The 25115-nt window shown below is 39.4% G+C and overlaps 1 protein-coding gene across 1 annotated transcript; it reads right to left on the reverse strand.

The window, feature by feature from the left end:
• ptgir (prostaglandin I2 receptor) lies at positions 1-23791 on the reverse strand. The gene is made up of 3 exons (XM_010743879.3): positions 23567-23791; positions 22404-23446; positions 1-2136 (listed from the first exon to the last, which is right to left on the reverse strand). The coding sequence occupies exons 2-3, from the start codon at positions 23244-23246 to the stop codon at positions 1852-1854; spliced, it is 1128 nt and encodes a 375-aa protein (XP_010742181.1). The 5' UTR covers positions 23247-23446; positions 23567-23791; the 3' UTR covers positions 1-1851.
• Positions 23792-25115: the final 1324 nt, after the last annotated feature.

Below are 25115 nucleotides of genomic sequence, written 5' to 3' on the forward strand. Positions count from 1 at the left end.
AAAGAGTTTTTTTTCTTTTATTAATACTTTATTTCACATGAACAAAATGTGTACCATATAATGAATACTATTTTTTTTTTCTAAAAATGTATTCTTTTACTCATTTTAATGGATGCACTACTCAAATACTTATACCCTCAAAGACCAAATGTGCAAATGGCAACGTGACTTACCCCAGGTCATGCATGACTGAGCATTTAAAGACTAGCGAGCGAAAAGTGAATGTGCAACAATACCAAAAAGAAAGCTCAAATCTGTCATCATATGGCTGCACTCAACTGTACGAACTGAACCACAACACGACAAGGACATGCAACATTAAAACACAGTGTAAAAGGCATAAATAAGCTAGATTTAAATGCTGTTACAGCTTTAAAGTCACAACAACAACAAAAGATTATTTCTCACAGTGAATTTTGCAGCAGCAGACATTTCCAAACACGGAGAGGACTATTCACAGACAATTATCATAAATAGCTTAGAAATCAGTGAGAATGAGAAGAAGGGTTGAAATGTATCAAATGTACAAGCAACACAGTGAGAACAGGAATTAAGTCCGTTTGAGACTTAAGTTGTTTTTAAAACCTGATTGACTGGTTTGGTCCGAAACTTCAAATCTCTTGGATTATTGGATCTGATTTATTGACATAAGACGTAAACTTCCACAAAAAAAAAAAAGATTGGTTTTAACTTCACATTAGCCAATTTATTATAATAAACTGACTATTTTATATATTTTTAAAATATTTTCGACCACAGGTCGATCCCTTTTGAACTGACCACCCAAAAACATGAGATTCAAATCTACAGTCCATACGGACAGGTGACATATTAAAGGAAAAAACATCATAAAGTGTCTTGGTGTTGTCGTTTTTTGGACCACCACATACAGCCAGAACTGCTTCAGTGTGCCTTGGCACTGATTCTACAAGTGTCTGAACTCTACCAGAGGGATGAACACAAAGATATTCTCTTATTCTCCAGACGCCTAGAAAAGGTTTACACCCTCCTAAACCACAATTTGTATCACTCATTAACAGTGATAGGGGAAGTAATTACTAAAAAAGGTTGATTTCATGTGAATCATCATCAGCAAATGTTTTTTTTTTTTGTTTTTCTCTACGTGAATTATTTTTAACTCCAAATTTTTCCCTTGGTCATCCATGACCACAAGAGGGGCCTGCCCCTCAGTTTAAGAACCACAGCCCTATGGGGATCCAAACCATGTCAGTAAAATTCCTCCTATGGCATAACATAAACTTTTGGGTTTGCACACACATATTTGTTGAGAAAAACTATGAATCATCTGACCAGTGAACTCCCAAATACATGTGTGTGCGAGTGTGAACTTCATCTCATCCATAGATACTGTAGATGTGGACAATTGATTAACAAGAGTTACCTGGCAGTGTCTTAAAGAAAAGGCTGGAAAAAAAAGGCAGTACACGTTCATGCATATTGTTTAGCCATATAGCTTTAGATTTTACAGTATATTATTCATAGGCATGATATGATTTGATGTGTTCTTTAGTGCTAAGTTACAGTGCTGTTTGTTTTATGGTACAACTCTCCTGGCAACTTTCAAACAGTTTCCATCAGTCAGTGGAAGTTTAATATTTAGTGCAGTCATTTTTTTCTCCAAAGTTAGTTCATAAGGAAACTGTAACAGCCACTTATTTGACAGATTCTTTCTTTTCAATGTCTTTGTGCCTTAAATGTTTGAGTGCAGGAATCCTGTATGCAAATGTTCAAGTTTCATTCCACAGTTTTTTTGCTCCATTGTTTCGTCAGATATTAATCAGAAGTCTCCCAGGATCCAGCGACCCTGCACAGCTGAGGGTTTCTGCTGGGTCACAGAGCTAAACTGGAGTACATGTTGGTCTGTGGGATCGTCATATCTGGAGGGTTTCGCTGTATGTGATTTTCAAGTGGCAAAGACAGAGCGCTTCGTGCCGTCGTCTTCACTGCGCTCCTGCTGAAGCGGCAGCTCAGCAGAGAGCAAAGGTGGCGAAACACAGACTTTCGGCAGATGATGAAAACCCAGGGATCTACGATGGGGTTGAGGGCGTAGAACCGGAAGGCTGTCAGATTTTCTGTGTCACAAAATGGGTGAATGGCGTTGACGAAACCCGCAATCTGAAAAAAAGAGAGGTTTGAGGTTAGATAGTCTTTAAAATCTGAAAAATACAAGAAAGTTGTGGAGTTGTGGTTGTCAGGCAATCATGTTGCAACCACATTCTTGATCTCTAGTGTTTTAGTTCCCCACAGCAGGTTTGATGACATATACTTTTAGTTTCAGCAGGATTCACACTCCCTCCCTGCAGTCTAACCTGCAGCTTTGTTAAACATCCTCGATCTCTTCTTACCATTTGTCCTCAACACCTACAACTCATCTAGAAAGGTGCTGTCATGTCTTCAACTTCACTAACCACTACTTCTATCTTTCTGTATTGCTCTAAAAAAAGTTCCTCTGTGTTCTCTCCTTAGCTTCCACCCAGCATCAGTTGGACTCTTTTAGAAAGCGTACATGTCAAGCACTCAGTATAATTATATTTGTATATTACAGGGCAAATAAAGGCTTGGAGAGATGAGCATTATATCTTGTGCAATCACACTTTCGGTTCTCTTTGGGGTTTTGGGTGTGTTTGGTGTGTGCTGCCAAATTACAAGCAAACCAAGACGAGCTGACAAGTCATGTAGACTTACAAGAAATGCTCAATAGATTACTCTATTGAAAGAACATTAATCGGTGACAATCAAAATAGTAAACATTTGACAATTACAGAAGACTTTTTGGCAAATAGCATTTGGTTTTGGTTTTGTCAATTTAAAGACACAATAATTGTGACTAATCAAAGAGGTGCCCAAAAGGTAGCGTCTTCACTGCACAAAGTTTTGGTAACCTGTCATCTCAAAAGATGAAAGATTTCTCTGCGGGATGGAGCCAAATTGAAAAAGCCTCTAAAACAGCAAGGTCTCTAAAACAGCAGAACATGATGGAGTTGTCAGCACCTCGGTGTTAAATCCAGATGAGGACACATGACTGTGTGTTTAGTATCAGTGTCAGTTGAGACTGTGGTTCGTCTCGTTATGTTAGGCTTTAACAAATGTCAACATCCGTCTCTTTATACAAATTAAACACGCTCTGTGGAAGCACGCCTTTATCTTTTAGAAGTGCAAAGTGTCCTGAATACAGATGCAGACAATGCTACATGACAAAAAATAGCCAACTTTTCCTGATTTGACCTTTGAGGTATGACAGGCTGCAGACAAGCAGCAACAGCAGCAGCAGCTGCTGGCTGCTGGACAGAGAGAGAAGCAGCAGCTGGCCCAGGAAGCTTCTTTGTCACCTCGCTCCTCTTCTCTATCAACAATTGTCCATTTCCTCCACGAAATATCCAACAAACAGTGGACTAATTAATGGCTTGTGCTGATTGAGTGTTTTTGTACATTGGTGTAAATGTTTCCCTGTTGCTAAGGCCTGGACTGAAAACTAATAAGCTAGAGAAAGACTGAGAGGGGCCAGAGGGAGCAAGTTCAGAGCAAAGCAAAACCAGACTACTAGAGGGACCAGACATGCGGCTGACTATGTCCTCTCAATGCTCGTTAACTAGCTAAACTCACACGGATGTGGTCACTTACACATCGATCAACAGATACACCCATGAGAGAGGCAGAGCGAGGAAGAGGCCGACTGTATGCCAGTCCAAAACAACAGCAATTATTTTGTGATGTTGTTGAGAGGACGTTGGCATTATAACTCTAAGAAAACCATGTAACACCGTCATCATTGTAAAAGTGTCAGAAGTAGTTAGTCTAAGTTGAAACATAACAATGGCCAGATGTTTTTTTCAAGGAAGTAATCATGTTATTTGATGTTTTTGTGAAATTTCTTGAATTGCACAACCGGTGTTGTCAGAATTGCTGCTGGATTCTCACTGATTTCACACGTTAAATATTTCTGGATTATATTAATAGTGACACACACACACACACATACACACACACTCAGAATGACATTTACACAGATAGAGATCGTGGGGCCTCAGTTTCCCTCGAAGGGAAAACATATTTCCTTTTTGAATTGCTGACTGTGACAAGAAACCATCTAAACATTTCACAATTTGACCTCTGTCAAACAGTCTTGACTTGACTCCTGTCTTCATCTGCAAGACGATTCGCTTTAAACTAAAAACATCTCAAGGACCCAAGCATTCAAGGAGTATTTTTTGTCATTTCAATACACTTAAACATGCTCATAAATCTTAAGTAATTAATAATCTGTAAATTGGTGGCTATGAAACATCTGTGGCGCTGTCCAAAAACAAGTAATAGAGTGGAAAGCCACTGTAACGTCACAGCTGTAACATAACTTACATTAACACAAAACAAAGATTATATTAAATGTATCTACCAATTTTTTGAGCATGTATTACTTTGTTTTATTAATATCTGCAAACAAAAAGTATTCAAGTAATATTCATGGAGTTCAGAATGAGTGCTAAATATCAGTTTATTGCTGGAGTTATTAGGTCAGACCTTATTGGTGTTTTTTTTTTTTTTTGAAAATGTGATTTAATCTTCCCAATTATAAAAAACAGCAGAATACAGGAGACAGATGATCGAATACATGTTTTAAAAGGCTCAGAAATAATAGTAAAAAATGTCCTTTTTTGATCTCTTTTACAACAAGAACCACAACACCATTAATTTTCTTGGCTTATGACCATAAAAAACGCCTTCATGCTGGCAACAATTTGTTATTAATACTTAAGAGTTAAAATGAAACTTCAACCTACTGGCGTAAAACACACTAACAAACAATGACAAATGTCTTTTGTGCTCCATGCGAAGTTATCGTGCACTTTATTCATCATGCAGTGTTGCCAGAAACATTTCAAACAGACATTCATCCTCACACGCGATCACATCATCCTTGCCCTTCTTGTCTCGCTCCATATTACCACTCTCACCCTTGCTTCTGTTCCTACGTGCCACCCTGCCTCTTATGGTCCTCTCAGCAGACCTCAAGCCATTCACAGAGGGACACTAATCACAAACTGTCGTCTCCAAGCACTGCAGGCTGTGGGGCCAAAACTGATGAGAGATGTCAGGCTCTTCTTAAACAGGAGCATATTAATGTATCAGTCTGTGTATAAAGAGCAGGCTACAAACGGTATACAGCAGGGTGCTTATTTAGGAGAACAAAGAATCATGCGGAAAGCTTCCAACTTCAAGAAAGAACATACTGTGAGAATGCTTGTAGACACAGAAATCCAGCAAAAGACAGTGTCTACTGTATAAACAGATTCATATAGTACATTGCACATACACTGTGCGTTGGACATGTGCAAACACATTCATGTCTCACCAGCCACTGCTCTGAAAACTGTGCCTGGACTCGCTGTTATGTCAAAAGAAACTGCTTCTTTTTTTTTTGACATAACAGTGAGTCCAGGGATAGTTGGTGTTATTTTGCTTTTCAGTTCTTCTCCTTAATCATCTTCAAGAATGAAACACAAATAAGTTCAACTATTATTCATTTTTGTTATCTGCAATGTTTTTTTAAAAATATATAATCAAGTATTTGTTATGTCTATAAAATAGTGAAAAATACTTAAAAGAATCAGCTGGTTGCAGGTGTTTTTTCTCTCTCAATCGAGTCTTTTTTAGGTTTAAATTATTTAGTTTGTACTTCTAGACATCCTGATGACTCTTCATGTACCTGGACCCAGCTGGTGTAAATGGCAGAGACACATAGACGCTATTTATGGTTGATGACTGCTGTGTCTTTCAGGAAACAGACCACATAATGGATGTCTACAGTCTACGGACCATTATTTTCCATCTTGTTGGTCCTGGAGGACTCTTACCAACTCCTTCCTGATCCTATTTCACTGTAGGATCATTACACAGGGATGAGAGGAGGCTGTGCAGACATTACAGGCCTTTCACAGAGGACTGTTTGCAGCAGTGATCAAGCGGGAAGAAAGAGAGGAATGCTGCAATGTGTTAAGTGAAATATCCTTCAGAGAGCAACGAGACTGATATAAATGTTTTTGTCTATTTGTGAGCAAAAACAGTTGCCTATTTACATATCCAGTCATCTTTGTGTGTATTGTGTCCAATATTTACTCTCAATTTTGCTCTGCTTTGGTCTCTACCAACTCCAGAGGGCCTTTTTAAGCTTTATTTGACAGGGACAGCCTGTGGGACGGCCGCTGGTCGGATTCGAACCCTGGGCCACTGCAGCAAGGACTAAGCCTTTGTACATGGGGTGGATGCTCTGCCAACTGAGCTAACCAACACCCCATAGTTTATAACTGTGTCTGCTGTTTGATGCTGGACAGGTAGTGTACTTGTAGTCTTTTTAATCAGAACTTTTTCAGTGAAGACATTTGCCTGTGGCTGGAAACATCAGTGCTAGGAAACCAAAACAGTAAAACTCTTAAATTTGTTACTTCTATTGTAACTCATTGTTATCAGGTTGCTCCAATAAGTCCCTTAGGACTTTGCAGCTAAATCTGAATGTTGCTGATGATGCTTAAATTAAATTTCAGGGTCATACTTAATAAGAAAATCAAAGTAGTTCCAAACGGCAGATCCACTGAGCTTTCAGCACAGAGCGCATCGTCAGAAGCTGATAAATCTAAAATTGCATATAGTTCGATTCATAGTGCGTACCCAACCTAGACCACTGTATCGAACGGTTCAATACAAATACATGTATTGTTGCAACCCTAGTAAATATGTGATTAATTAATCACAAAGCATGTAATCTGACTTTCTCGGGAGCCATGATGAAACTGTTGACTATAGTAGCTTTAGTTATGTATCTAAAACATAGCTAGGGGATGTGGGTAGATGGTGGTGATGATGGTGTTTTTCAGTGAATTTTCTCACGGTATAGTCTTACTGTTCTGCTAATACAGATATTAGGGCAGAACACAAATTAAACGGGCTGCCCTACTTTCCTGGAGGTTATGTCACAGGCAGTCCCCGCTCCGCCTACTCCAGTCTCCCAGTTTACCGCCTTACTGTATGTTGTCACACCCCTTATCACCTTTACCTCTGTATTTAAACCCTTCCCCAGTGCCAGATTGTCAGTGTACCATGTGTCCTACTTTCCAGCGTTTTTCTAGTGTGCTTTATGGTTATGACCTTTGCCTGTTTTTGGACTCTTCTTTTGCCTTATCCCTTTGGATTGTTTGCCTGCCTTACCGGACTGATCTCCTGTATACCGAACCTCGGATTGTGATTAAAGACTGGTTACCTCCTGTATCTGCCTCCCGAGTCCTGCAGTTGAGTCCTGTGTCCGTGCCTTGTAACAGGTTGTTGGGGCTTGCTACCTTAAACCTGCAGACATCCCTCATGAAACGACTCTTAATTTTCTTTGTGGTAAGGATTTTGAGGTTCACCGTTGATATTGAACATTTTAGCTTGAATTTTTTGTTGTTTTGTTGATTACTTGGTTGTTCTTACTTTTCTGTTTTATGTACAGGCTAAACAAACAAAGAACGACAACGCTGTCAGGAGCACTTGGTCACAAGCTGATTCCTCATCGTGTTAAGTCTTTATTTACAGACTTAACACATCCCTATACTTAATGTGAAGGCATGATTCAGAATATTGAACTATTCCCTGGAAATGATCAGTGTTTTGACACACATAGAAGTACAGTTTACCAAAGGTGTCTAAAACTAACTAGTGTTTCAGTTTTGAGTTTCTCTCTTTATTTCCGATCGAGTTCTCACTTCTCATTTATCTTCACACCCTAGTAAAGCACCACTTTCCATCCATTATCTCATCTAACACTCTTGAAGGTAAAGTTCAGAGAAGATTTTTTTCTTACTGATTAAAAAATCTTTACTCATAGTTTATGTCCATGTGGCATTTAGTTCCTGCTTGACACAACATTGATCCAGAACATTGGAGTTGATTGGATTTCCACCCACTGTCTTCGTTTCTCACAAACAACTATTGAATATTGGATGTTTTTACGTCAAACCCTTTCTTACCTGAGCTCGTTCAATGAACGACAGTAGAAAGCTCCAAGTAAGAGTTAAATAATCAAATATACGTTCATCCCTGGGCTGTGTCTACCCACGCTGACCTCTGCCCTATCTTTATTTTCTCAAGGACCCAATGATACACTGAGTCATACAGTGCAGATGTTTCTACACTAAAGGGGAACTTCATTGTTCCAGAGTGCCTTTAGAAAGTCTGTGGAGGAGGTGAGAGAGAAAAAGACACAGAGAGGAAAATGAGTGGGTGTGCACTGTTTGGAGCATTTACATGTATCTGGTGCATGTCTTCAGTTTCTTCATTATGGTTTTGATTAGTGTGTTTTTTTTTTCCAACACAGATCAACACATCTCTAGCTTTCTGAACATGTATGTAGAGTATATTTGTCAGTATTAAGCTGTTAATTTAGGAAGCATTACAGACATCATATAATTGCGTTCTTTTTCAGTAAGAATACATCTAATGTTAATATGTGGCAGACTTGTGAGACAGTCTGTGGGATGGGTTTTTACCTGGGGAATTACCCTGTCTGGATGTCCATTAGTGAGTTTCCTGTTTAAGAAGTGCCTGAGGCTTTGTAAACCTTTTATCAGCACTGACTTCAGTTCACTCTGACACTCAATCCAGTCAGCTATCTGAAAAGAAATGTGACTGCAAGATAACAAACATTTCATATGCACACCAACACACATTTTCTTTGTGGTAGCATAATAAATATGAGATACAGCATCTATATATAGAATCTATAATCCTCACCCATAAGGAAAACTAAAATTGTTACAGAGAGGTCTCTGATGTGCAATCAAACGTGCGTGTTGGGGGGGAGGCTGAACAGTTGCGATCGGCCTGACAACTGGAAAAAGAAACTGCTGACAAAAAACAAAAGAAAATGACACCCACTAGCAACAGGCAAAGAAGAAGAGGAAGCAACTGCGAAAGGTTGAAAACACAGCTTACATTGGGCAGAGAAAATATGTGCCAATGCAAGTCAAGAATAAGGTGACTCTGACCACATTGCAACAACTTGTAAATGTTGCAACAAACTGAGACTCAGCAGGCCTTTACCACAGTTCCTCTTTAACAGAGATTATAGCCTTGTGCCTCTACTGTATGCACTTGATGTTGCTGATGTCTGTGATTGAGGTGTTGATCTCGTGTAGCACTTTGACATCAAAGGCAGACTGTCATTTCACTATTGGAGCCATTTCAGATAAGTTTTCTTAAATTTGAAATTTGTTCTGACACATTCTGTCAGGACTGCAGCCATGTTCCACTTTTCCAGCCATGTACACACTTCATCGCACAACTGAGCATTATAAATTGTCTTGTTTTCCTTGGCAATGAACATCGTCCACTTGAAATTATTTTGTTGTTTCAAAGTCTTTATCTGCTTTTTCTATCAGTTATGACAACAGTCCCAACATAACTAAATTTTCCTTTAAACCACTTAACAGGAAGTGAAAAAATACGGCCAACGTACACATGAATGAGACTCACTAAAAGACACTTTGTATTATTTATCATGCTGTAATTTGTTCTATCAAAGGCAAGTTGTGCCTCAGAAATGAAGCAGGTGAGTATAGTTACACGGGGCGGCTGTGGCTCAGAGGCAGGTCGTCCACTAATCAGATGATCGGCGGTTCCACGGCTCCTCCAGTCCGCATGTCGAAGTGTCCTTGGGCAAGATACTGAACCCCAAATTGCCCCCTGAAGGCTGTGCCATTGGTGTGTGAATGCGTATGAATGCCTAGCTCCTAAAACTGATGAGCACTTGGCTCCTTGCATGGCAGCCAATGCCATCTGTGTATGAATGTGTGTGAATGGGGTGAATGAGATATGTAGTGTAAAGCACTTTGAGTGGTCGGAAGACTAGAAAGGCTCTATATAAGTACAGACCATTTATCTTGGCACATCAGCACACAGCCAAAACCTTTTTTCCAGTAATTCGCCTTACAGTCACAATTCAGGCTATAAAAATCCCTGCGCTCTATATTGAAGACTTAAGGTGTAAAGTATGGTAATTTCATATTACCTCAATGGTGACGCATTATTAGTAAGACACTTATACTGTAGCTCTACTTGCTATTTATGCGCTCCTGTTTACATGTTGCTGCTCTGGCTAGTGGCTCACAAGTTTAATTAGCAAAATGTATGTCACCCTGAGCTACTTTCAGTTTTAATTTTAGCACTGAAGCGAATGAGAAGTTAAATGTTATTAATGATGTGGTTGGTTGAGGACATTTTGGTTTAGCTAGGTATTTCTTAACACGTAGCAATGACAAGAAGATAAGGTGACAATGTTGTGTGCTTGGATGCATGCAGCTTTCTGCTTTAGAAACATAATTTAATATGTGCAATGTTCAAATTCACGTTGAGTTTTATACCTAACCACTTGGAAATGACTCTATAGCCGTTTAAAAACAAGTTGTGAATTGCACAATACAATTCTGTTGTTCTGATGTTTTTTAAAATATTCCAGATAAGTTTCTTTGGCATTTAAACAAAGGTAACTTATTACATTACATAGCTGGACATATTGTAACAATCAAGCAGTGTATCACACACAGAAAAGGCGTCCAAGTCTTGACAAGCACTGCCGGCCTGCAGCTTTATGACTTTCCGTGACTTACTTTGACGACAAACCAGACCCAAATCCGTCATTTCAACTCACAGTCTGTAGGTGTTCTTATTTTGTTTTGGGGCTTAAAAAATAACTATGGCATGATACACTTTATTAGATTAAAATGAATCAATATGACCGCAATATGGCAACACAGAAAGACTGTGTCCTAAACTGTATGGCTGACTCTGGTGTGTGCTGCCAACTTTTTAGCAACACCATCTGCTGCACAACGCTGCGTAGATTTAAATTTAAAAACACGAGAACTCAGTTCGTTCTGCATCACTGTGCATATCTAATTAAGTCTGACTGTGTTCAACAAATCCATTTACTCTTTAGACTGTTATTGTGAATAAAGGACACGTACGTCCGCTAGTAGCATGTGAATGCTGACATGCAACTGCATTTAGATGTTTATTTTGATCTTCAGTTCAACCATGGGAAAATTGGCTCTTTTTAACTTCTAAATAAATAAATCAGAACAGCAAGAACAGTTGGAACTTAACATTCTTCACTGTCAACATCCAACTTTGAGCTTTTCCTACTGGGACCATAAATCTGTCCTGCTGGGCCGCCTGCTGGGTGGGTGTCAGCTGGGGCAGCTAAGGAAATCTGTGAAACAGTAGATATCAACAATGGACATTTATCAGTGCACAGACTTCCGACACAGACTGGTTGACACTTAAAATGGATTGTAAAGCCGTCTGAAGTGAATTTGTGACTTTGGGACGACATGAATAAAAATATAAATGTACTCTTTTTTTTACTAAACATGTAGCCTATTCAAAACCAGTTTGCAATGAATTAGTCTAGTACAGTGGTTCTTAACCTGGGTTCGATCGAACCCAGGGTTTCGGTGAGTCGGTCCAGGGGTTCGGTGAGCCTCCGCTGGAATTTTTTATACCATTGTTTACAACATATCTTTGTGAGCAATCGTTTTTGAGGATGCTGGACATAAAAACGAAGAAAGGAACAGACTGCTGTGAAAATGACATGAGACTGGCACTTGCCAAAGCCACGCATATCTGAACTGGTCTCTCAAAGACAACAGCAGAAGTCACACTGAGGTAAGTTGTTGTAAGTTCATGCACTGTGTTGGTTTTGTTATTTGAACAAGGTGATGTTAATGCACGGTTCATTTTGTGCACCAGTAAAAAAAATCATATTTTATTTTTTACTAAAGAAGGGTTCGGTGAATGAGCATATGAAACTGGTGGGGTTCGGTACCTCCAGCAAGGTTAAGAACCACTGGGCTAGTAAGTCTGTAAGGTAGCTTGTTAGCTTAGCTTAGCAAAAACACCAGAAACAGTGTGAAACAACAAGGCTAGCTCTGTCCAAATAACTATTCAAATGTGAATGTCATTTTGCAAATTCCACTTTGGTTGTTGTATGGGTTAGACCAGCTGTACTCAGTAGGTGGCCCCCAGGCCGACAACCTATCCAAACTGTTATTTCTTCACTATGGGTTTTGGTTGGCACGTGTATATCGAGGCTTGTCTCCATGCCAACGATACACAGCCAGCCTGTTACTGGGTTTCACTGCAAGCACAATTTTTAACTTTCACTTTTGTTTTTGTCATATTGACACTTTGCCAGCTGTAGAAGTGTAGATTCAACGAAAAAAAAAAAACAGATTGCACGAAAATGGCGTTTTCCAAGTTCTCTGCTAAAAGAAAGGTGGACAGTGAAAATTGGCAATTCAAAGAAGAATGGACTAAAAAATTTGCATTCATTCCTCCCTCCAAATAGCACAAGACCCATAAGCCTAATATGCCAGGAGACTATAGCTGTGATGAAGATTTCCAATTTGAAAACAGCATTATGAGACAAAGCATAGAAATTTTGAAGAGACATTTTCTCAAAATTTAAAGGGTAAGAACAACAAAAATGAATGCACTGAAAAGCTGCAAGCAGGATTCTTGTCACATCTATGACACAACAACAAAAAGCAACAGAGTGCTCACTTAGAGTGGCGAGGATTATGGGTAAACACAAGAAGCCATTCTCAGATCCAGAAATAATAAGAGAATGCATGACTGAAGTGATGGACACAATGTTTGAAGGCAAACAAAAAGAGGAAATTAAAGCTAAAATTAAGCAAATCCCCCTCTTAGATTCCACAACTTATATTTTATTTAAGTTCATATTTTTGTTGTTTTGAATAAAAAGGACATTTTCTTTTGCATGTGGCCTGACCAACCTCAATAAATGGACCTTTAAGTCATTGAAAAAAATTTTTGTGGCCCTTTAAGATTTGTATTTGAGTACCCCTCGATTAGACAAATGATATCTAACATGCTTATTAGTAATCTTAAGAGGTGCTGGCAATGGATTTACCTTTGCATTTTTAGTCACAGCAAGTGATTCAAACCTCATCTGGGGCCTTTCTGTGAGCTCCAGCTTCCTCTCAAAGACTTGGGACCTCACTTTAATTGTTAACTGGTGACTCTACATTACCATAAAGTGTGAATGTGAGTGTGAACAGTCTGACACCAGTGTGTACCCCACCTCTCGCGTTAAGTCACCAGTTAACTATTTTCTCCTCTGTCTACCGACCACCCAGTCTAATACTAAGTGGTACAAATTATATGTATTCTAAAAAAGTATCTCCAGAAGCCCAAAGTGCACACACATGGGTATGTTTATCCCAAACAAACATCTCTCAGGACACTACTCCATAATAAGTAGCTGATTCAATAACTGAGCTGCACATGGCAAAAAATAAAAAATGAATTGAAATAACTGGGGACCAACCATTTATCAGCAGCATTATTCAAACTCAAACAGTGAGTTATTTTTCTGACTCTAATAACATCACTGAAGATATTTTTAGGACAGTGACAGACTTTCTGGGAGCAGAGTAGACAGAACTTATTCCCATCACATATTTTCAGGTTCTTTACACTTGTAAACATCAGCTAGGGTTCACAGGACCCTAAAATCCCCAAACCACAGTATCTGCATAGGCTGCCTGGTTGCAATTAGTGTGTTTAGTCCTTGTTGTCTGCATACTGTGGCTCAGACGCACTTTGATGGCAGAAATGAATCTCTGCACAGCAGAAAAACATTTTGGAAACATTGCAGACATCTAATGACGCCTATCCCCACCCTATAAGAATGTATTGCATAAGGCGGAAAAATGGGTGTTTTAACACGCTGGAACAATCAGTTACTGAATAAGTAACATGAGTGATTCATAATATGGAGTCACAATCAGAAGGATCCGTTTTTTGATTTTCCTAGAAAAGTGAACACCCATCAAAGCATGACTAGATTATGTTTTGCAAGATATCTGATGCCAGCTGAAGTCATTTTAATGGAACAGGAAAGGAAATATTTGACTGGACTGAAAACCCCTGATAAGATCCATACTTCCTTTTCTCAGTGATTACACTAAATTTTTAGTATGAAATCATGCGGGTGAATTCTTATTTAATTTATTTTTTCTTCTTCTGGTGAAAGATTTACTGAAACAACTGTTCACCTCATGTTGTTTTATTGAGTAACATCGGGCTTTTATTGAACTAAATGTCGACTGTTTCCCTTTTTCACATGTCCCTTAGCACAACTGATGAACACTGCATTGGTTTGTTTGATGTGAGGGTGTTGTATTTCACTGCCACACAGCTCATAAATCTCCTGCAAATGTTGGCAGGGCGATGAATGGAACAAGAATCCTATTGTTCTCTGTGCACCTACATTTCCCGGAAAATTTAATTGTTATTAATATTTTTTGACCAGCGATGGGTTTGGAAAGACGGTTCCATATTGGATCCGGTTGTCCACAAAATACCTGGAAGCTTCGACACAAACCAATCAAACCCTGTATATCTCCTTCTTCTTTTTTTAAATTGATTAATATCAAGGTTTGAATCCCCAACTTCACATGTGGATCAGGAATGTGGATTCAGTATTTGAGCTTGTGAAGTATAAGTACAGTATAAGTCTGTTCATTTAACATACAAAGTTTATTTTATTTATTGTTATACTACTTATCTAATTTTCAGCATTTTAGGCAACAATTCTTGGACATGCTGCCACTGAAAACTGTTGCGTTTCTCCCCTCTCAGCCAATAAAAGGTGATTAGACATCTTTAACTTGTAGTGATTTTACCCGTTGGTGACTCAAAGGTAAACATAATGTGAAAAATAAGTGGAACTGATTTTGAATGCTCCATCTCTAGTTAACACTACTTTATAAATCACAGCTAAATCTTCAAACTAAAAGTTATCAGGCCACATATTATTTATTTAAAACTACTTTCTTCTCAACGTGTGTCTGCTCATCTTTAAAATGTATTTCAGAAGATTTTTTAGGATTTATTTAAACAGTTTTTATCAAAATTTTATAAATATACTGGTAACAATATCAGGCTGTGCATATCAATCGACCCTATGAGGGGTCCCAACCCTAAGATTGAGAAACTCTACACTTGGGTGTGGAACACATTTCACGCAATGCTTCGTGAACAATGGAGGTACTGATGGATAGACAAATAACTGTGCACACACATGGCAAGAAATCAAACAGACAAATATGGAGAGCACTAAATAATGTGCATAGGGTGAACGGCTGCGTGAGAGATTTGCTGATATTTTCTGTGTGTCCTGGCAACAACTGTGAAAGCTTTCAAACAACCTGTCTGACAAAACTCTATTTAGTGGTATGCTCATATCAGAGTGAAAACTGCCTGACACAGCTGAAGACACTGTAGTGTACATGAGCTCAGGAAGATCGTTCCTTCTCGTAGTTGGAAATTGATTAAAAAAAATAAAACTACAGTGTGATGTGTTGATAAAAAGTTTGCCTGTAATGTGGAACAAAAATAATCTCAGATTGTATAAAAGAAGCTGGGCATTTTAAGGAAAGACTACTGTACCTGTGCACCTCTCTTCCTGCAACAGCTGCTGCAGTTGGAGCATGAGTAACTAAACAAATGTTTCTGGAGGCAGCTATCGATTGGAAAAGACAGATTTATTCTCGGCTGACGGCTTTTCATCTCCTGAAGACGCAAGCAATGCCCACAACCAATACCATTTGCCAAAATCAATAGGATTTTATCATTTAGTCAATGTAATAGTAGAACATATGCATGTGTTTCATGTTGCCATAGAAACGTTACCTGACATGATCTTTGTCAGCCACGCCTTCAGAAAATATCTGATTAAATGTGACAAACAAGGGGAATTAATGACACATGTCCAGAACTAATAGCTAAAGTTTCAGCCAAGTGTGCAGGTTCAGGATCAGCTTACATTTTTTCCTCTTCAGTTGCACACAGCTTAGCGTGACAGTAAGGCCTTTCAATGGTAATTAAGTGTAACTGTGTCCCATCTGACATTATATAACAATGCAGCATGGGGAATAAATTTACGAGCCAAATTTTGACTCACCTAGGCACCTTGTTTCTCTGACCCCCATGGAACACAGAAGTATAAGTGGCAGCCCACTGCCAAAAAGTTCATCAATCATACAGTGACGACAGTTTAAAACGTGTATTCACTACTAACATACACTATACCATGCAATAATTACAGTAATAAAAGCTGAATCTGTGACCACATCTGAAATTTCACAAATGAAAACCAGCACAAATCAATCTGTGTTTCCACACTTCATCTGTTGCAAACTGCACGTGTTGCCAACACTGCTGGGCTTTGGTTCAAAAATGTTTGTGTGAAAGTGTGAATGCATGTCAAAGACATACTTGGGGCAATGTTGGCGAGGTTGAGTGTGTTAGTGTGGCAATTTTATAAAATGTTTTGTCAGTGTATCAAACTACATATCATATTTACAATATTGGCAGTGTAACTTATTCATAACACACAATGGATCTATTGCTGGCAAGAACATTATGCTGCAACCATTAGAACTAATGGCCATCTATTTTACTATTCATTACTTTCAGCAATTAAGGGCGGGTAATTTAAAGGTTAGGAGCGGTCAGGAGTATGGGAAAGGAAAAACATCCGATGGTATTTTCTCCTTTTCTCCCTCTGTATCATCACCAAAATAACCTTTTCAATATGTCACTGCCGAGAAAATATGCGGTGAGCAGTCTGACTGGAAGTAGAAGGAGATCACTCAACGGACACAGAATAAATAAGAATGCATAATTTCAACACATGGACGCAGGTTATTGTTCATTCTTCACCACAAGGTTAACAAACAACCTGTGACTCATTATGACCAATCCAAAAAAAGGGCAACATTGGGTGTTTCCACTTTTTGAGAAAAATATATCAATTCAAGCATCAGCAAAATCTGTTTCCCTCAGGAGTTGGTAGAGGCCAAAACAGAGCTAAAAGACAGTGAATATTGTGTCTTACATTCATCAGTTGGCAGAAAAACAACAACAATCAATGTTGCTCCATAACTGCTTGATGCGTAAAATAGTAAGTATGCAAGTATAGGTGGCTAAATACATTAGTTAGTACAGGTTAAAGTCAAAATATCCAGAAAAGGCTTTAAAGTTAATAAGACGTAAAACAGCATCATCTATAGATTACGTGCAAACGACCCTGCATGACTGGGCCATAAGCATGAATGTTTTTTCATTAAGATAATTAAAAACACAACATGGAACAACAAGAACCTCTGCTGCTCTGTTTTCTATTTCCCGTCTGCTCTCCACATCTGTCTTTACCCTCTTTTCGTCATGCTGTGCCTCAGCCACTTAAAATCTCTCTGGCACCTGTTCACCTCTTATTGTCTTCTCACTATAGCCTCAGGCCCTGTTCTCCAGCAGCCAAACACTTTAATGATACATTAAAGGGGTTCAATATCTTATTACCCAGAGGATCTTCATCATTTGTTATTATTCTTTATTGTTCTGAGTAAAATGTGACACCGAACAACAAACCAGGATGAAACTTGTGACTGGTAATGTAATAGGAGTAAATATGTGCTGTGTGTGTGTGTGCTGTGTGTATTCTGGAAGAAGGATTACACATCCGTCCACTAAAAAAAGGGAATCCTCATTGTTTATATTGCAAAATCACCTTTCTTATAGAAAACCAGACAAAGCTTACAGTGACATTTATCTCATAGATAGCCTCTAGCACCTCAGGGCACAGCAACAGTTTTGATCACAGAATGCCTGTCTTTACATATCTAACCATGACACTCCCACACCGCGTGGATGGATCTGACACTTGAAACCAATGTAAAGGTCACGGTATACGATGCTGCTGTCACATAGACTTCAACCGTTATTTCCACATTTTGTGTTGCTGCAAAACTAGACTCATCTGATACCACCTCTGGGAAGCATTACAGGAATTTCAGCTTTGAGTCATCTTGGAATCGTCTGGATTTGTGGACTTCCCCACTAAATACTAAATACTAAAGATGTAGTTGGATGAGGGGAGTGTCCAGGAAAAGCAACGAGGCTGTCATTCTGCATATTTTTCAAGTCTGGGCTTTGACTGGGCCTGTCGAGGGACTCAAAAACTCCTGGCTGTTTGGAACTATTGTAATGTTGATTTAGTTGTACGTTTAAGGTAAAAGCCCTGCAGGGAAAAATATGTTACATTAATCTTAATGTTGCAGTTCTCACAGAGAATTAGCCTTTCTATTCCTCTTTTACCAGGTTATTCAATCTTTCTCAAGTCTCCGTTGAGTTCCTGAGCAGGTGAATTCAGTTTTTGCATCTCAAAACAAACAGACGTCTTTTGCGTCATACTGCTTCGCATATTTAAAACTTCACTCCATGTGCTTTTGTTCAGAGTCCTTTCCCTAAAAACAGTCTGCCAGAAATCCCAGATTTATGAGGTGCTGTACTGACTCCTGGAGGCATGAAGCCCTGTGACTGTAAATGTGTCAGAGCTGTTGTGTATCTTCTTCCTGACAATCATCCCCTCTTGCCCAGTTTGCTCATAGCTATTAAAATGCTTTGGTATTTCCATTTTTCTTATTCCAAAGAATGTTCTGTGCTCTTGTCACCCGAGACTTTTTTATCTTTGCTTTATTTAGCAGTCACATGGGAAAACAAAGTGGGGGGGGGGGGTTCGAGGAAACGAAAGAGTCATCTTCTCACGTAGTAAAGCTGATGGTTTCAGGCTATTCCACTGATCTACAGGTGAAGGCGAGGACAAGACTGCTGCCAAGTCAACATGGAAAAACAACAACAGAGGTTTACATTTTTTCTAATAATGGGCACCTCAAAATGTTTTACGAGAAAGGAAATGCATTTAGCACATTTATTTTACCTCAAAGATACACACAAAGTGCTTTGGTGAGAAAATCCACAGGGTACTTTTAATCCTTCATCCCATTTTCAACTTCCCAGTCTCTAGTCTATCATTTTGCACTTTTATTTAATGATCATGGAGTCTCATTGTTTCTAAAAACTTTGTGTAAATCATGTCATTACAGCTGCAATGTTGTCACTTGTAATACTTTCAGGTCAGTGAGGTATATTTTAGTTTATGGAGCTTTGTTGCACTCCCTGTCATCTAACCAGACACTTCAGTATGAGTCAGATGATGAAGAAATGGTAGCTACAGTAATAGGAGCCCTCGTTAGTGATTCAAATCTGTCCCACAGTGCTGTGCCTCATGAAAGCTGCTACAGTCACCTACAAACAAACCCTGCCCTGAGGTTACTGGGAACTTCACATCAAACTATTGACTATACTAATATGATAAGAAGTGAATTTTAGAGCTAAAAGCACTTACTATATACTACACTATAGCCTGTGATATGAGCGCAGCACTTTATTGATCCAGGTATTGACTGTCAGCATATGGGCCTCAAGCAGCTTCTCTGGTTCCCATGGGAACAGTAGGGAGATCGAAGACAAGCTATCAGTCTGTACCTGTCCCCTGCAGGAGACGGCTTTGAACATTTATAAACTGAAGCTGGCAGGACAAAGAGGAGCAAAGAAAGACCCGACGGAGTGTTGATGATTTCCCTCTCAGAGGAAAACCTTCTGTCGATACACATGAAATACTGCCGCCAAATACTCACAAGAATGTAAGCAACACATAGCAATTTCATGTCCATCTTTAATGCCAATCTGTTATTCATTTTTTGAGTAATTGTCATTGTCTATTGAATGTCTATCCTCTCCGAGCTAGAGGTCTTCAAATTGCTTGCCTTGTCAAACCTACAGTCGAATAATTTATCCTTAATGTGTGTTGATTCTACTGTAAATTTGTGGTTGTAACCTTATGTAGCTCTAACTGTTTGATTATACTGGGAGCGGAGGCTTTGAATATATGGCTCTTGTAGCTGTATTTTGACATGTTTAACAAGCAGTAACCATATATCACATATGGCTACGCATTTCCAACAATGTGTCAATAGTCCTTCCTAGAACAAACTGAGAAAGACCTCATAGTTCACGCTACATTAAACAAATCAAACGTTCTTTCACAGAACAGCTGCAGGGATAACATCCATCACACCAAGTTCAAATTGATCAATGGCACCTTTATCTTTATCTTTAAGCATCATTGCACAGTATGTACTAAAGGTTTAAATGAGTGGGAAGTGATGTATAACTTCAAAGGCCAGGACTGTAGGGTGACAAATGTGGGAAGCTGGGTGTGATTCAGGTAACAGTGACCAAAACAAATATTCACAGAGACTGGATTACTCTTGAAAGTCCCGTCGGGTCCACCACACACCCACGTACCTCCAAAATGTATTTGCTTTTCTGAGAAATTCCCACGCAGCACAATCAGTTTTTACCACTTCCTAAATTGCATGACCAGAACTAGTGAAATGGTAATGTTCTTTCTTTAGAGACGGTGATCTCACTGGAGTAAAAAAGAAATTATATCTTACAGAGAGCATGCTGCCTCATCTGTTTTTGCCAAAAAGCCACTTAAATCAAATACACGCTCTCACAGCTTGATTGCAAATCAAAAAGTCTGCAACATCATCAAGAGTGCTCGAAAACATTTAAATTTGTGTCTGATTCTACATTCTTAAATCTCATCTGCCAAACTTAGATTTTAAAAAAGGGGGTATTTATTTTCCAGCAAAATAATGCTTTCCATCTTACCCACATGCAGTTCCTGCTGATAAGGGGAAACTGCAGACGGAGCTCATTTTTCAGAGCTTCAAAGCATCATTCTCCAAGGTATATTCAGTTACATCAAAGTGCCTTAAGTAAATTAAGACTAACCGGAAACACATGTTGAATCTGGAGCACATACTTTGTGATGGCACGGCGTTGTTTATATACAGGAATAATGACTGCATACAGAGCACCTGAGTATGCGAGGGAGCGAACATTGTGTCTGTACTGTGTCGATGCTGATAAATATGTTTTCTACATTATTTTCATTGCAATTAACAGAATCAGACCTCCTCGCCAACACCTGTTGTGCTTCAGGCAAACTAACTGTTGTAGACCATGAGGACACATCAGTCTGGAAACAGTCTGCTGAGATGTGCTCACATGCGCTAGTTTTATTTCACTTGCACCACCAGAATGTACATGCACATGAGCAAGCATGCACCTATAAACACACACACACACACACACTTGCATCTGCAGAGATGACGCATGAATTATTAATTACTTAATAACAGGGTCTTGAATTACTCAGAATGATTTACTATCATGATCAGGATTTTATTATATAGATTAGTCACAGGAAATGAATGCATATTGGTGAGTAAATGTAAAATGAGGTTTGATAAGGGATCAAAACTAATTTTAAAAGCTATGATGTATTGTAGAAGAGCAAAGGAGAAAGTGTAAATTAACATTTATTTGTCATTTTAAACTTTACTTTACCATTAAGGTGGCATGGATCTGGGTTAAAGTGACATCGTAATCTTGGAACATAACCAAATCTAGAGCAGCGAGAACACATTTATGGTCTTGCAAGTAGTGAGGTTTGGGTGTTTAAGTTTCTTGAAGTGTTACTCATGAAGTGTTGACAGGTCTATATCGTCATCGCTGCTCAAAAACCGTGCACTGTGGGTTACTCAAAGCGCTTTACCACAAACCATCCAGATGCAGACAGTGACTGGTGCAAGAACGTGAACAAACACTTTTTACTGCTTCTTGTAAACTACTTGCTCATCAGGGCACTGCTGTTAAAAAGGGTAACATGAATAGAAGCAGGGATGCCTTTATAATATAACTCACATTAATCACATCCTCCAGCCAATACCACATCTTACATTAGCCAAAGGTCTGGAAGGAAATTCACCTCTGGACCTTTGGCTATGTTTAGAAATGCAAATGACACTGCTGCCAGAGGAGCTTTGCCCTATGGGAAAGGCAGGGCCAGACCAGTCCTCCAGGGTTGTCAGGTTTGGCACACTCCTCTTAAACAGGGACAGATATGGTAGTAGACAAAAGCACACACACACACACACACATACACACACACACACAGTGCCAGAATGCCTTGTGTGGCCAAGGCTGCACTCTCAGGCACACCTTTTATTCGTGGAGCCAGCCAGAGCAAAACACAACGGTTAAAGAGACTCGAGCAGGGCACACAAACACATACCACAGCAACAAAACATCAACGGTCGTCATGCCAGCTGAGCTTTCTATGTACTTAATGATTACAGAAAGACAGAGTACAAACTTTCTTGAGATTCTTTTGACTTCACAGACTAAATGACACACGAGGATGTCAGCTCTTTCCTCCTTTTCTAGTGTGAAATTTTTAGATTCAGACATAAAATACAAAAATGCTGAGGACCAAAAAAAAAGTGTGGAAACTGGAAGGAAATCACAGACACACCTACACACATTAGTAGTAAGTTTAAATGTGAACTCACAGTGAGTGGCAGGGAGCAGACCACAAAGATGACAGTGATGAGCGCCAGCAGCACCAAGTGGTCCATCTCCTCTTCCCCCTGCCCAAACCAGGCAAGACTCAGCTTCCTCCTCCTTCCCGTTGACCCAACCGAGCCGCGACGCATCAATTGGTTCCGGTGCATCTGACAAAGGCTGACAATCACTGAACCGTTGCACACAAACACTGCCAGGATGAGCAGTGCCATGAGAGAGGAATAGGACAGAGAGAAGGCCTGCACCAAGTTGGCATGTTCATCCCCTGTTGCATCCATGTCGATGAAGCACCATGTCCCAGGACAGTACTGTCTGAATTTGCCATATCCAGTGTATGGCAGGAGGCAGAAGCCCAAAGAAAATAAGTAAATAAAGAAAAGAGTGTATTTGGCAAAGCTGCAGCGGATGTGTACAGAGTAGAAATAAGGGTGACTGATGGCCAGACAGCGTTCGACAGCCATGGCGCACAGGATGAGTGTGGGTGCCAGGCCGAAGAAACTCATGGCAAAGCCAAAGACATTGCACAGTCTCTCACCTCCCAAACGTATCAGTGACATGTTGTGGGCATAGCTGATAAAAACAGATGGACTGAGGAGGCACGTGCCCAGCAGGTCTGTGAGGGCCAAGCCAGTCACTAGGATGCAGAAGACCGAAGCCCTGGATCGATGCTCTTTTTGGTGCACCCCAAGGATGAAGAGAGCCAGGAGGTTTCCCACCACACCGGCCAAAAACATGATGATGCTTACTGCTGGCTTGCCATGGCCGTTAACGCTGAGACTGTTATTGCAGGTGATATTGCATGATTCGTTTGGAAGCATGCTTTTGTTCATGTTTAACTCAACGGAAAGAAATGTGCCTGCTCAGTTAAATAATAAAAAAATCCCAGACAGCAGAAGTAAATCCTGACCTCTTGACACGGTCATCTGGCAACAAAGAAGGCAGGAGTGTATGATGAGAGCCATACTGCTTAGATGACTTATAACATGAGTCCTTTCTCTTCTCTGTCTTTGCCTCAGTTAAAAAAATACTTCTGCGGAACAAATGACACAAGAAGAAAGTTTAGTAAGTCGACATCAAACTCTCATTTTTCTCAGCTTGAATACATGAGGTGAAACACTTTTTGTCATCATAGTGACTAATAATCACTCACCTTACAGCGGAAAGCAGCCACACTTGAAGTGTCCTCTTCTTTCTACTACTACTTGTTCTTCCTCTCACACGGATTCACACTCCACAAATATAAAGCGGCGTCTGAGTCTATATACGCACATGCGGAGTTTAAAAGTGCCGCTGCGGGTAACTTGTCTACAGATCCAGACAGAGAGACAGACTGAATGAGCTCCGGCACTGCTGCTCCACTCCCCTTATTTCTCTCTCTCTCTCTCTCTCTGTGTGTCTGCACCTCCCAGTTTCTCTTTACTATGTAAAGTCCCACCCACTATATGGTGCGCCGCTGACAGATAATAATGAACATGGTATAAATGTAAATGACCTTCACATGTTTCTACTGGATGTTTTATTTTCTGAAGTTTTTGCCCTTTTCTTCCTGAACATATAGTATATAGGCTGTATAGTGTGTGTGTGTGTGTGTGTGTGTGTGTGTGTCCAGAAATAAAGTTTAGACAAAATCTCAAAACATATCACTATATTTGACTTTTGATTAAGTTTTAGAGGTTTAGTCAGTATTAGCTTCTTCCCCATTTGAACTCAGAAAAAAATGTAATCCAGTTAGTCTTTGTGTAAGTATTTGGTTTGGCAGTGTCCCATCCTGGTTTCTAAAAAGGTGTTTTGAATATCCTTAATCTCAGCTAGTTTACATTTCATACAGCAACTCAAATCAGCCGAGAAAGTGTGATCCGGTGCTTTGGTTGAATAAAAACCTGATGAAAGACGCTTTACCCTGCTGTTTTTTTGTGTTCATTGCCCTCCTGTTTCATTCTCCATCTCTGGATCTTTTATGTATGTTGTGTTTGTGCAGCCTATGGGGAAATCTGTGTGTGGAAACTGGGGGAATTCCACTGACAGTGTGTGCTTTGAATGTTTTCACAGCCCTCAGAGTTAAAGACACACTCTTTACTCTGAACATGCTGTCATATGTTTGAAGAGTGTCAAACAAAAGTGGAACCTGAGAAAAGCTTCTCGGTAAACACAATTACTGCTCATACAAAAGGTACAATATGGAGGATATATCGGGATCCTTTAGTAAATTAAAAGTACCGTGATACAACAATACAAAATCATTTATAAGTTAAACTCATGCATTCAACATTTGATAGTTAAAATACAGAACAAACAGAAATATTCTTCATAAGTTCAAGTAGTCATGCAGACTGACCTCATTTGGAGTGTCATATGATCTTTTTCCCTAATTATTTTTATTGCTACCACAGTTTCAAACTTTCAAGTAATCTAATATTAATATATTATTATATATTCATAATTATAGAAATATTGTTATAAAAAAACATTTCCAGACCGTAGATCTGTAGATCCTGGAGCGATAGGCTCATTAAAGGACCAGTGACATCAAGAGCCAGCTTTTATTATCTAGTTAAGTTTACTTTTATTGGTCAACTGACACATAACAAATACTGTAATTGGTTGATGAAACAGGGAAACTCCTCTTTATTGGTCAAATAATCATTAGAGGAGAAAAAAAACAATAATAGACAATCAATGGCAGCATTAGAACTCATCCA

This window comes from Larimichthys crocea, chromosome VII (assembly GCF_000972845.2).
Source record: "Larimichthys crocea isolate SSNF chromosome VII, L_crocea_2.0, whole genome shotgun sequence".
NCBI lineage: Eukaryota > Metazoa > Chordata > Actinopteri > Sciaenidae > Larimichthys > Larimichthys crocea.

Coding starts and splice junctions, on each gene's coding strand:
- ptgir (XM_010743879.3), bottom strand. CDS start 23,246: ATGAACAAAAGCATGCTTCCAAACGAATCATGCAATATCACCTGCAAT. Junction 2,137..22,403: donor TCTGCTCCCTGCCACTCACT/GTGAGTTCACAT, acceptor TCTTTTTTTCAG/ATTGCGGGTTTCGTCAACGC.